Below are 11,760 nucleotides of genomic sequence, written 5' to 3'. Positions count from 1 at the left end.
TGAATGACCAGAGAGGGTAAATGAAAGTGTGTGAGAGAGATGAGAGGGGGATAGAGAGAGAGAGAAAGAGAGAGGGGTGTGTGTGTGTGTGGGGGGGGGGGGGGGTGAACAAGGGGCATAAGCAATGTGAAAAAGAAAGAAAGAGAGAGGTGGAGGGGGGGCATGAGAGAGAGAGAGAGAGAGAGAGAGAGAGAGAGAGAGAGAGAGAGAGAGAGAGAGAGAGACAGAGAGAGACAGAGAGAGACAGAGAGACAGGAAAGGGACCTGGCAGCCAATGAAAGGCCAGCAGTGTAGCACTGAGTTCCCCCACTTGTGGGCATGCATGCCCGGGCAGGCAGGCTGGCTGGCACCCTCTCCCAGCTGGGGGGGGGTTTAGGCTGGGCACTACCCATGGCACTGCCAGGGGGCCCGGAGGCCAACACCAGCACTCTCTGCCAAGCCCACACTCTCACCCAGCCTGACAGCTCTCTCCTTTAATCACAGAGAGAGAGAGAGGGGGGATGGAGGGGGGGGGGGAATGAGTTGCCCGTTTCAACACCTTAACCCGTGCCCCCCTTAGGAATGAGCGAATGACAGATCGAGGGGAGAAAAAACAAAATGAGAGACAGCGAATGAGAGAGAGAGAGAGAGAGAGAAAGAGAGAGAGAGAGACGGACAGAGAAAGAGAGAGAGGGGGGTGGGGGGATGCGGTTGGGCAGGGTTCAGAAGGCCCTTCAGCAGGGTTTTCTAGGCAGCGTGCCCTGGTCTTGGGTCTTGGCTGCTATACAAAGGAATCCGAGTCTTCCTGACTCTTTCAGCCAGCCAGCCCACCCCGCCTCCTGCCCTCCTCCCCTCTACCCCCCCACAGCCACCCTCCCCCCCCCCCTCCCCATCTCTAAATATGTACATGAATGTTGCCATTGTGGCCCCCCTCCCCCACCCCCCCAAAAAACGAAAAACGTGCAAGCTTCTCTTCACCAAGTGAAAACCCCCCAGAAAAGACAAATAGAGATGGATTGCCCCAAGGGGTTGAAAGAGGAGGGGGGGGGTGTGGGGGGGGGGGGGCGACGCACACTAACTACCTCCCTCCCAGGGCTGTCTGTCTGTCTGTCTGTCGGTCCCTCTAATCCACGCTGACCTTTTAAGGCATGCTTAGCCGGGACTCAATAACCCGCAGTCTCCTTCCTTCGCCCTATCAGATGACCCCCAGACAACGGGACAGGAAGGAGAAGGGGAAGGGAGGGTTGGGGAGGCGGGGGGGGAGGGGGGCGGGGGAAAGGGAGCACAGTTAGCGCTAGTGGGGCTAATCGCTAGGGCCTGGTTTGGTTGCCGTCATACATGACTGGCTCCATTCAGACCAGCCAGTCAATGGGAACCCAATCTGGCGAAGCGGCCACCGTGCCCCGGCTATCACAGAGGCTTAAGATACTCTAATAAACACAGACTTGAACAAGGGAGGGAGGGATGGGGGGGAGAAAGGCCCCAGAGGGCCGGAGAGAGGGGAGGAAACAATCACTATCTGTGTTCACCAATATTTACTGGAAACAGGAGTGAGAGTGAGAGTGTGAGAGAGAGAGAGAGAGAGAGAGAGAGAGAGAGAGAGAGAGAGAGAGAGAGAGAGAGAAAGTGAGAGTGAGAGGGAGAGAGAGAAGAAAGATGGTGAGCTGTGGGGGGAAACAGGGAGTGAAACAGAGAGGAAATAAGAGAGAGCGCGAAGGAAGGAGATAATGGATGTGACTGGGACAGGAGACGGAGGAGTGTGAAGAGATTGAGGAAGAATGAACAGAACGGAACACGCACAAGACTGAGAGAGTGAATGTGACACACAGAAAAAGAGACTAACAAAGAGAAGGAAAAAAAAAAAAGAGAGGCAGCGAAAAAGAAAATAATGAGTGAGAGAGATGGAGAATGGTACGAGAGGAGGCAAAACGAGGAGGAAGAGGAGGAGGAGGAGGAGAAGAAGCAGGGGGTGGGATGGGCTACAGTAAATCCTTTAAGATGGAGAGAGAGTCAAAGTCTTTTTTAATTGTGATGAAATTACAGAGCTGCTAATCCTCGCCCGGTGATTTGAGTCATTTTCCACCTGGGTTAGATAGCAGCCGCAGTAGCTTATTAGCCCCGACTTCATTTCCTAGTCATTATTTGATTTCAGACAGCTTAAACCCAAGACACGAATGTGTGTGTGTGTGTGTGTGTGTGTGTGTGTGTGTTCTACTTCGGGGGCATGCATTTCGTGTGTTTCAGCCGTCTATGCCATGCTCCTTAATCACAAAACAGTGAACTCTCAAGTCAATGTCAAGCGCAGAGGGGGGGGGGGAGAGAGAGAGAGAGAGAGAGAGAGAAAGGGAGAGAGTGAAGGTGAATGAATGACTCACCGTGCTTGACTCTCGTTCTTTCACCAGGTTAATCGCCAGGGGGAAGAGAAAGGATGACGGGCCAAGAGAAAGAAAAGCAAAACGTTAATATGCATAACCATCAACGTGTCCGTTGGAAATAATAATAATAACTTTAATAATAACTTCTATTTGTATAGAATATGGAAATAACAAAAGAAAGACCTTTTTGAGTAAAGGTAAACATCTGTACGTTTTATGAGTACATTCATATGTTATCTGTCCAACTCATGTGACTCCAATAGTGAAAAATCTGCATCAAGACTTTTTTTGTAAAAGGATTGGTGGTTATATGCAGGCACAATGTCTACTATCAAGAATCCAAAAAGCTACAATGGAAAGCCCCCTGGTCCACTGTGTCGTCAGAGGTGCTGTCAGTGTCTATTCAGACCCAAAAGGGTCAGGATGAGAAACCCACGATGCCCTGTCCGCTGTATATAGCCCACTGTGTCGATCCAAAATGGCCTCCCCAACAACCCCTCCCCCCCTGGTCTCCTCACCTCTGTGCTCCAGGTCGTGGTGGTTCTTCTCGTCCTTGACGGGCAGGTGGGCCTGGCTCCCCAGGGCGCCCAGGGCCAGCAGGCCGGCGCCCACGCCCGGCACCGGGGGGAGGCCGGGGGGCTGCAGCCCCGAGGGGTGGGGGGGCATCTGGATGGGGGGCCCGTGGGCGGCGTGGGAGAGGTGCTGGGCCTGGAGTTGCTGCTGCTGGGGTTTCAGGACAAGAGGAGGGGAAGAGAGAGACAGACGACAAGTGGGTCGGCTGGGAAAGGACTCTGGGACGCTGTCTGGTCATGGGGGGAGGAGGCGGTGGGGGGGGGGGCTTGTTCAGGAGGGCGCCATTTTGACAAACTGCTAAAAAGATAGAAATGTAGCATTGTGGAAAAATGACTTGGGCCATGTGACGTATTAAAATCACATCGGCTCAATATATTTATTAATATGTGATATGTTATATGTGTATATGTTTGTGAATATGTGAATGTTTTTTCTGTTTTTGCACCTTCAGAAGAACCACTACAATTTCATTGTATAAGGCAACTGTACAAGGACAATAAAGTCTATTCTATTCTATTCTTCTTCGCTCTTCTGTGGCGTTCTAAAATGTGGCATCCCTCTGAATAAGCCCCATACGTTTCTTGTTAGACGCACACACACACACACGCAGACACACACGCACACACTCCCCTCCTCAAACAGAGTAGGGATGGCGGTTTGAATATCAATAAGTCATAAACCACACATGATGTTAGTGGCCAAGAATAGAAGAACATGTTCTCTCTCTACACACACATGAGGACTGGCGTGTGGACAAGGACATCTTCACACAGGGCTTACAGAAGGATCACAAAGCCTCATTTCCATAAACAAAAATGTCTTCGCTTACGAAACGAGACGTAAATACCACCAACCGTCTAGAGAGCAATTAATAAAATCGACCGCAAAGCAAACAGCGACGGTTAACGGTCCCCTCAACACGCGCCCAGTATCAAAAGGTTGACGCCGTGTCCACGAAGCTAATCTCGGAGCTGTCGGCTTCTGCCTTTCCCCCGGAACGCATCCAAACAAGTTTCAACTCTTTGCCAGAAGCCAATCCGAGGGGTTAAGCTCCCAGCAGAGCCACACATGAAAAAAAGAACTCCAACCTTTCAACACCCCCAATAAGCCAGCGAGGCCCCACCACCCCCGCCCCCAGCCCTGCAGCAAAATGCTGTTAAGCACAGGAAAGATATACACACACACACACCACACACACCTCCCAAGAGCCCGTCAACGTCTGAGAGAGACGAGAGACTCCAGGGAGACAGACAGGAGTTAAATAGCCACTCAGCCAAAAGGGGGAAGGGGGGAGTGCTTTAAAACAAGGTTAAATAACACTTAGCGCATCCATCAACTGCCAGTCCAAAAACATCCATCAGCTTCCAGCTATCCCAGCCAGCTAGCACCAGTGCGGCTAACCTAACCCGTCCATTCATTAAAGGGGGAAACATCGGTTAAGAAAATACAATACCAAGTACCCAAAAGCGTAGGCGCCCCTTTAAAAAAACAGAGAAACGTTCTTCGTCTAACCTTGGTCCCTGAAGACCGACCAATTACCCAGCATGCTCATTAACTGGAGCTGGACGAGGATCTGTGTAAAGGGATATGACCAAACCCGGACTAGGGGATTGTTAATCAATATCTTACTGGGTGAGTGGAGCTAAGCGAGAAAGAGAGAGAGAGAGAGAGAGAGAGAGAGAGCGAGACAGAGAGAGGGAGATAGCAGGGACCTCCCTGTTGAGAGTGCCTAATGAGGGAAGCATGCAGAGAGCATCATCAAGAAGCCTCATTAACCAACTGCAGCAGAAGAGAGCAACGAGGGAAGAAGGGAGGTGGAGGAGGGAAGGAGGGGGGCGAAGAGGAGAGGAGGGGGACGGGGGGACTAACGAAATAAAAATCCCTTCCAATTCAATATCCCTGGATAAAGAGCTGACTTCTTCTTCACACTTATGTTCTCCATTTGTGTAAATGGCTCCGAAAGCTCGGGCGAGATCCACAGGAGACGCGGGGAAAGAAGCAATTAAAACTAACTAGGCGAGGCGGGACCGGGCTCCCACACACTGGTGCTGGAAGGTGGGACTAATGTCAGCAACATCAGAGGGACCGCAGACTGGCACACTAACTAACTCTCACTCTGTGAGAAGAACAGTGTTTATCTGCATAAGAGGCTTCATCCCAACACTTAAAAAAAGGGTCCTTCCTCTCCTCAGTGCAAACCAAGGAGAGCAGTCGAGGGAAGAGGCAGGTGGGGGGGGGGGGGCTATTTTAGAGTGTTGAGATACACCCATAAAGATGCAGAGAAGGCAGCTGCAATCTTTCCCATTGGTGACAGCATGGGGGGTACCATGTAGTCAACAGGGGTGGATGGGACGTCCTATGAGTTGGGGAAGGCCAGTTGGGTCAACGCATTGCCTTGTTCTTCAGTAGGGTTAAGGTTAAATCACCAACATTTGATTTGCCCCCCCCCCCCCCCCCCCCGAGTAAAATCACAGAAGACGAAGAAAGTTGGCGCTCCCCCCAGCGTTCATTTAGGGGGGAGTGCACCCTCTAGTGTTTCTAACTCTATGGATGTTCCCAACACATGCTTAAGTTAATCTCTCCCATTCCAAAAACACTTGGCATGCTATGGCGGCAGAAATTCAAAACAAACGTCAACACATCAACACATCTTTTCTCTCCCTCCCCTCCCTCCCTTCCCCAGACACTGACCATGAAGGCTGGGTAGACAGCATGTTGTTGCTGCTGTTGAGTCAAAGAGAAAGTACGGTAAGAGGAGGTTGGCTGTCACGCTCAATGCTAAATGCTAGGAGGCTAACCACAGATAATGCTAATGCTAAGGAGGCTAACCACAGGTAATGCTAATGCTAAGGAGGCTAACCACAGGTAATGCTAATGCTAGGAGGCTAACCACAGATAATGCTAATGCTAAAGAAGCTAACCACATGTACTGCTAATGCTAAGGAGGCTAACCACAGGTAATGCTAATGCTAAGGAGGCTAACCACAGGTAATGCTAAGGAGGCTAACCACAGGCAATGCTAATGCTAGGAGGCTAACCACAGGCAATGCTAATGCTAAGGAGGCTAACCACAGGCAATGCTAAATGCTAGGAGGCTAACCACAGGCAATGCTAGACTAATCACAGGTTAGAACAGTACAGTACACTGATGTCAATGAAATTAACATGGAGAACACATACTGGTCAGCAACAATCCTTCGGGGACGGGGGGACGGGCTGCAATGGCTGAGAGAACTCATTGCCTCACGGGTGCTGACTTTAGGAGATTCTAAAGTCAAGAGTAGGAGAGCTACCGATTGACTACTATGGATAGGGAACACACCTGTTTGCTGTGCTAACAAATGCCTCACCCCGCGAGACGTCTGTTATGTCAATAATCATGAGACGCTGACACGGTGTAAAACAAGTCTCCTACTCCCAACACTGCAAACAAACACCTGACAACCCAACAAAAAACTGACACCAACGTAAGCTATATGGACATTTGAATTTGACACTCAAATCAGCCGTGATAAAACACGCAAAAGCGAGTCGAGGAGGGGGGGGGGGGGAAACAAAACACAAACTGGTGCCGTTCTGTGTGCCAAAGATTAGCTTTTACATATTTTACTGCTGTCGATAAGCACTGGACCAACAGTTACTTCTGTTAACCATTATCTGAGCACCATCTTGTCCTACAACCAAAACATAACAGCTATTAGTTTCACACACTCTGTAAATGAGTGTACACCAACCCCTAGTCCTAAGCCCCCCCGCCCCCCTATTCCTAACCCCCTAGTCCTAACCCCCCCTAGTCCTGACCCCCCTAGTCCTAACCCCCCTAGTCCTAAACCCCCTAGTCCTAACCCCCCTAGTCCTAACCCCCCTAGTCCTAAACCCCCTAGTCCTAACCCCCCTAGTCCTAACCCCCCTAGTCCTAACCCCCCTAGTCCTAACCCCCCCTAGTCCTAACCCCCCTAGTCCTAACCCCCCTAGTCCTAAACCCCCTAGTCCTAACCCCCCTAGTCCTAACCCCCCTAGTCCTAAACCCCCCTAGTCCTCCTAACCCCCCTAGTCCTAACCCCCCCTAGTCCTAACCCCCCTAGTCCTAACCCCCCTAGTCCTAACCCCCCTAGTCCTAAACCCCCTAGTCCTAAACCCCCCTATTCCTAACCCCGCTAGTCCTAACCCCCCCTAGTCCTAAGCCCCCCTGCCCCCCTATTCCTAAACCCCCTAGTCCTAACCCCCCCCTTGTCCTAACCCCCCTAGTCCTAACCCCCCCCTAGTCCTAACCCCCCTAGTCCTAACCCCCCTAGTCCTAACCCCCTCCCTAGTCCTAACCCCCCTAGTCCTAACCCCCTCCCTAGTCCTAACCCCCCCCTAGTCCTAACCCCCCTAGTCCTAACCCCCCTAGTCCTAACCCCCCCTAGTCCTAACCCCCCCTAGTCCTAACCTCCCTAGTCCTAACCCCCCTAGTCCTAACCCCCCCTAGTCCTAAACCCCCTAGTCCTAACCCCCCCTAGTCCTAACCCCCCCTAGTCCTAACCCCCCTAGTCCTAACCCCCCCTAGTCCTAAACCCCCTCCCTAGTCCTAACCCCCCTCCCTAGTCCTAACCCCCCTAATCCCAACCCCCCCTGAGTCCTAAACCCCCCTAGTCCTAACCCCCTCCCTAGTCCTAACCACCCTAGTCCTAAACCACCCCTATTCCTAACCCCCCTACTGAACCCCCCCCCCCTAGTCCTAAACCCCCCTAGTCAATAGGAGAAGGGGGAGATATTGATATCTCACACACACACACACACACACACACACACACACACACACACAGGTGTGTGTCTTGGCCAAGCTGCCTAGCTCAATCGCCCTGCCCCCTGACTATTGACATTGCCCCGGTGCACAGTCCCATGGAGTCCTGACACTGACAGGCAGAGAGGAGAGGAGAATGCAATTACCTCGAAAGTGGTTTGGATGCCAGCCTTTCACAGATGAGCAGTGTGCATTCAATTATCTACATCTCTATATGTTTTAAAGTCTGGTTGAGATCCTGCAGCACCTCCATTCGAGGTAGAATCTGCGTGCACTGATGGAATCCACTTCCCGTCAGCACTTTCTGACGGTGCGCCGCCTAGACTCTCCATTTAGACATTTAGACAGCCCCAGCCTCATTTGCCCCTAATTCAATTCCAATATGTGACTCTGGCTGGCTTGACCCCGCCCTCACCCAGAGGGCTATCTTACTGCTGCTTTAGGGTGGGGTGGGGGGCAATCAATCGGGTCAAGTATCGGTCTGGAGGCGTTTAAAAACTGCTGCCTTTCATCTTTTTAAAAAGAGGCTGCAGATGGGTGGCTTCCAGGTGGACTATGAGGAACGGGACAAGAGACCATCATCACATGATCTCTTCGCCCTATCAGAGACCTATCAGTCAGACTGTTAAGAGGCCGTGTCCCAATCGTCTCACGTGGTGTCCTCCTCGCGAGCGCTGCGTCCTGAACAGGAACACGCCGTGTTTGTGTTTCACCTAATCACCTAAGTTCCTTCAGATCAGACACCGCCAGAGATAACAAGAACCACGCAAGACCTGACATGTTACAAAGTCCTCGCGGCTCTCCCCGGTGAACCCGGTACACGCCGACAGCCCGATAGTTCCGCGCCACTTTACACAGGACACACTGGTCCCAGTATAGACCCATAAAACCTGGGAATTAGTGGGCCACACGAGCTGTTAGGAAGGAAGACCCCTATTGGCTGCAAGCCTTATCCAATTAAAACTTTCCTGGCAGGGCTAAGTGTAATCAGAGGAGAGCGCATGATCTGATCATAGTCTTACGGCGGTAATCTCACTAGGGGTTTTACCCTCCTTTCTACCGGTCCTAATTCACCACAGGGGACAGACAGCACTCAGTCATTGCAGGAGCCCCCGCCGAGGGACTTAAAGAGCCGAGTTCAGCAGGGCACAACGTCGTTTCAGACAGAAACACAACACTGGTAGCGGTGTAGAACAAGACACGCCCTGGGTCTCCAGTAGAGGAGGTCTAGCCGGCCTTCTAAATGCCGGTCGAGAGAGAGGACGCTGGCGTTGCTTGTTGGCCGCTTCTCCGCCCGAAATCTCTGCAGTATACAGAGTAGATTGTCCTACAAACACTTAGATTTAGATTTAGTAATCAAAGACCCCTATACTTTATTTTATCTATTTTTTTGGTTTATTTTTATTTTACATTACGTATTAAGGCATTTCATATCTGCTAGGACCGGTAACGTTGCACCCTCCTGAACACAACTCTGCTGTTGTGACCAAGACGTGTCGGACCATGTTGTTGACATCACACACACACACACACACAAAAAAAAACATAACCATGGATTTTTCATTCAATCGAAACAACAAGACTGTACATATTACAAAACATCATCAACTCAAAATCAAATCATAATAAACAGTGACCGTCGAGGACGCGGGCAGACCTGGTCGTTGGAGGGGCTCGAACGGCATCGCTACAGCAGCTGGGAGTGCTGGGACTGCTCCGACGCACCCATATATGGACACAAGAGCGGAGCTGTGTGTGGAGAGGCTTTCCCTTAGAACCCCCCACCGCCCCCCCAAACACACACACACACATTTTCTCTCTGCCTCCCCACCTATACCGCCCCTGTCCCCTTTCCTGACTAAACTTAATGTGTGTGTGCGAAGGCTAGTGGAGGTTTTTAAAATGAGAGGACAGGCATGTAATGCGTGTGATACTGTTCCTCGTTCCCATTCCGTGCATTACAATGACCTCCCATTTGCGCAAAGACATAAGATGTCGATGGCAGGGGGTGGTGTGTGTGTGCCGATCGAACACTCGTAAGCGTTTTTTTTTTTTTTTTTGGGGGGGGGGGGGGGGGGGGGGGTTGGTGTGCTAGTTCCATATGTTATGTGCGTGAGACATAATTTGAAGCCTCTCTACGTTCTGATGAGGAAGAGAGGCTGTAGTTGGTAGGCTAGTGTGTAGTGTTGGCCTGGCCTGGCCGCCCTCTGTGACTGCAGGTTTGCCCCCTGACCTCAGGTCAGATGAAGGTATAAAAAAGGGGGGTGTACACACGGTGAGAGGCAGATTGGGAAGTCCACGTACCCCGATGATGGCATTCAGCTCTGTCATAGTCACCTGCTTGGCACGCTCAACAGCCTGCGCAACCTGCTGCTGGTGCTGGGAGGGAGAGAGAGGGAGGGAGAGGGGGCGGGGGAGGGAGAGAGGGGGGGAGAGAGAGAGAGAGGGGGGGGGGAGACAGGGAGAGGGGAGAGAGGGGATGAAAGAGGGAGAGAGGGGGAGAGAGAGAGAGAGGGGGAGAGAGAGAGAGAGAGAGAGGGGGGGAGACAGGGAGAGGGGAGAGAGGGGATGAAAGAGGGAGAGAGGGGGAGAGAGAGAGAGAGGGGGAGAGAGAGAGAGAAGGGGGGGGGAGACAGGGAGAGGGGAGAGAGGGGATGAAAGAGGGAGAGAGGAGGGAGAGAGAGATGATGGGTTAGTGTAGTGCTGCAAGGGCCAGGGGTTTTTCCCAGAAGGGGAAAAAAGTATCAGATGACACGTAACCCCTCGTTATCTGGATTTCCTTACACACTTCTTACAACACTCCTTACACACTTCCTTCCTTACACAACAACAGACGGAGCTGAACCTTCACACAACCTCTCAGCCTGTTTTTCCCCCCAGATGTTGACAGAGTGTTCAGGGACAGACGTGTTGTGTAGGGAACCTACCTCTTGTGACAGGAAGGGCATGATCTGAGCCAGGATCGCGTTGAGACGCTTCGCTATCTCAGTCTGGAAGAGAGAGAGAGAGAGAGAGGAAAAATGTGTTACGCTTTGCAGACGACCAATAATGGAAACAAAACGAACCAACCGTGAGAGATTAAGGACAGCTTGAACTCAAGACACACACGCGCACACACACACACACACACACTTTTCCTATAAAGTATCCATCTGGACCCAGAAAAGTCCCATTAAAATCCCTAACCAGTATAAACGAGGAACGCCTTAAAACAAACCGAATTTCGGTTCCCCTCTCCCGCATCCATTACCGCTCTCCCCTTATTCCATTAGCAGTTTGAAATATGCTAATACCATCTGGGAGGAGGGTAGCCTAACGAGGGTAATACTTCACAATTACCACTCAGCCATTTCTCAGAGACAGGGAGGGAGGAAGGGGGGAGGGGGACTAGCTGGCTGACTTGCCGTATCTATCACCACCATCATTGGTATCGAGCGGGAAGGCAGAACAAGGGAGTAAGAGGATACCTTGGAGCTGGAATCAGACAGAGCACTTTAGTGCTCGGGCACTGGGAAATACGGTACAGTACAGCCTGCACTCTTCAATGGCTGGGCCCAAAAAAAAAAAAACACCCAATCCATTTCCTCTTAACTCTAATCTCCTCACATAGAGAGAGGGATAGAGAGAGGAGGAGAGGGGGAGAGAGGAAAAAAAGAGTAATGGTGGCCCCCTGGTTTGACACAAAAGTAATCTTGTTTGACTGGGGAGGAGAACTAATCGATTGTGAGAGTTGGAGTTGAGGGGGTCGGTGGGGGGGTGGGGGTGGGAGCTCTGCAGATGGCCCAGCAGGTGTGTATTGGGAGCTTTCCCTCCTCTTTTTCCTCTGTTGGCGCATTCCAATCCTTTGCTTTCCAATCATTTCTTTTTTCCAGAGTGGACCAAACCTTGTTTGACGGTGGAGGGGGAGAAGGGGGGAGGGAGAGAAGGGGAGGGGGTGAGGGAGTGCTAGAGGGTCCTTGCGCTGCAGTAGTGTCAGTGAGCCTGCTCAGTTTGAAGTGGAAGAGAGGAGAACAGAAGGAGGGTGAGAGAGAGAGGAGAGGAGAGGCG

General features: G+C 51.6%; 1 protein-coding gene across 6 annotated transcripts in view; it reads right to left on the bottom strand.

Moving 5' to 3' along the window:
- LOC308175196 (transducin-like enhancer protein 3-B) overlaps positions 1 to 10,700 on the bottom strand; it is a 22,489-nt gene extending 11,789 nt beyond the window's left edge. Inside the window, exons 1-5 of one of the 6 annotated variants that reach the window (XM_080550909.1) lie at positions 10,641 to 10,700; positions 10,018 to 10,092; positions 5,619 to 5,651; positions 2,873 to 3,077; positions 2,355 to 2,371 (exon numbers count right to left, since the gene is read on the bottom strand). In XM_080550909.1, the coding sequence (XP_080407035.1) occupies positions 2,355 to 2,371; positions 2,873 to 3,077; positions 5,619 to 5,651; positions 10,018 to 10,092; positions 10,641 to 10,661 (351 nt within the window). In that variant the 5' untranslated portion in view covers positions 10,662 to 10,700. Of the gene's footprint in view, positions 1 to 2,354; positions 2,372 to 2,872; positions 3,078 to 5,618; positions 5,652 to 9,370; positions 9,384 to 9,987; positions 10,093 to 10,640 lie in introns of those variants that run through there. The other 5 variants (XM_080550911.1, XM_080550910.1, XM_080550912.1 and 2 more) reach the window with 5 other exon arrangements.
- Positions 10,701 to 11,760: the final 1,060 nt, after the last annotated feature.

This window comes from Nansenia antarctica (assembly GCF_963989245.1).
Source record: "Nansenia antarctica genome assembly, contig: SCAFFOLD_300, whole genome shotgun sequence".
Lineage (NCBI taxonomy): Eukaryota > Metazoa > Chordata > Actinopteri > Argentiniformes > Microstomatidae > Nansenia > Nansenia antarctica.
This window is presented reverse-complemented; position numbering and strand designations above follow the sequence as displayed.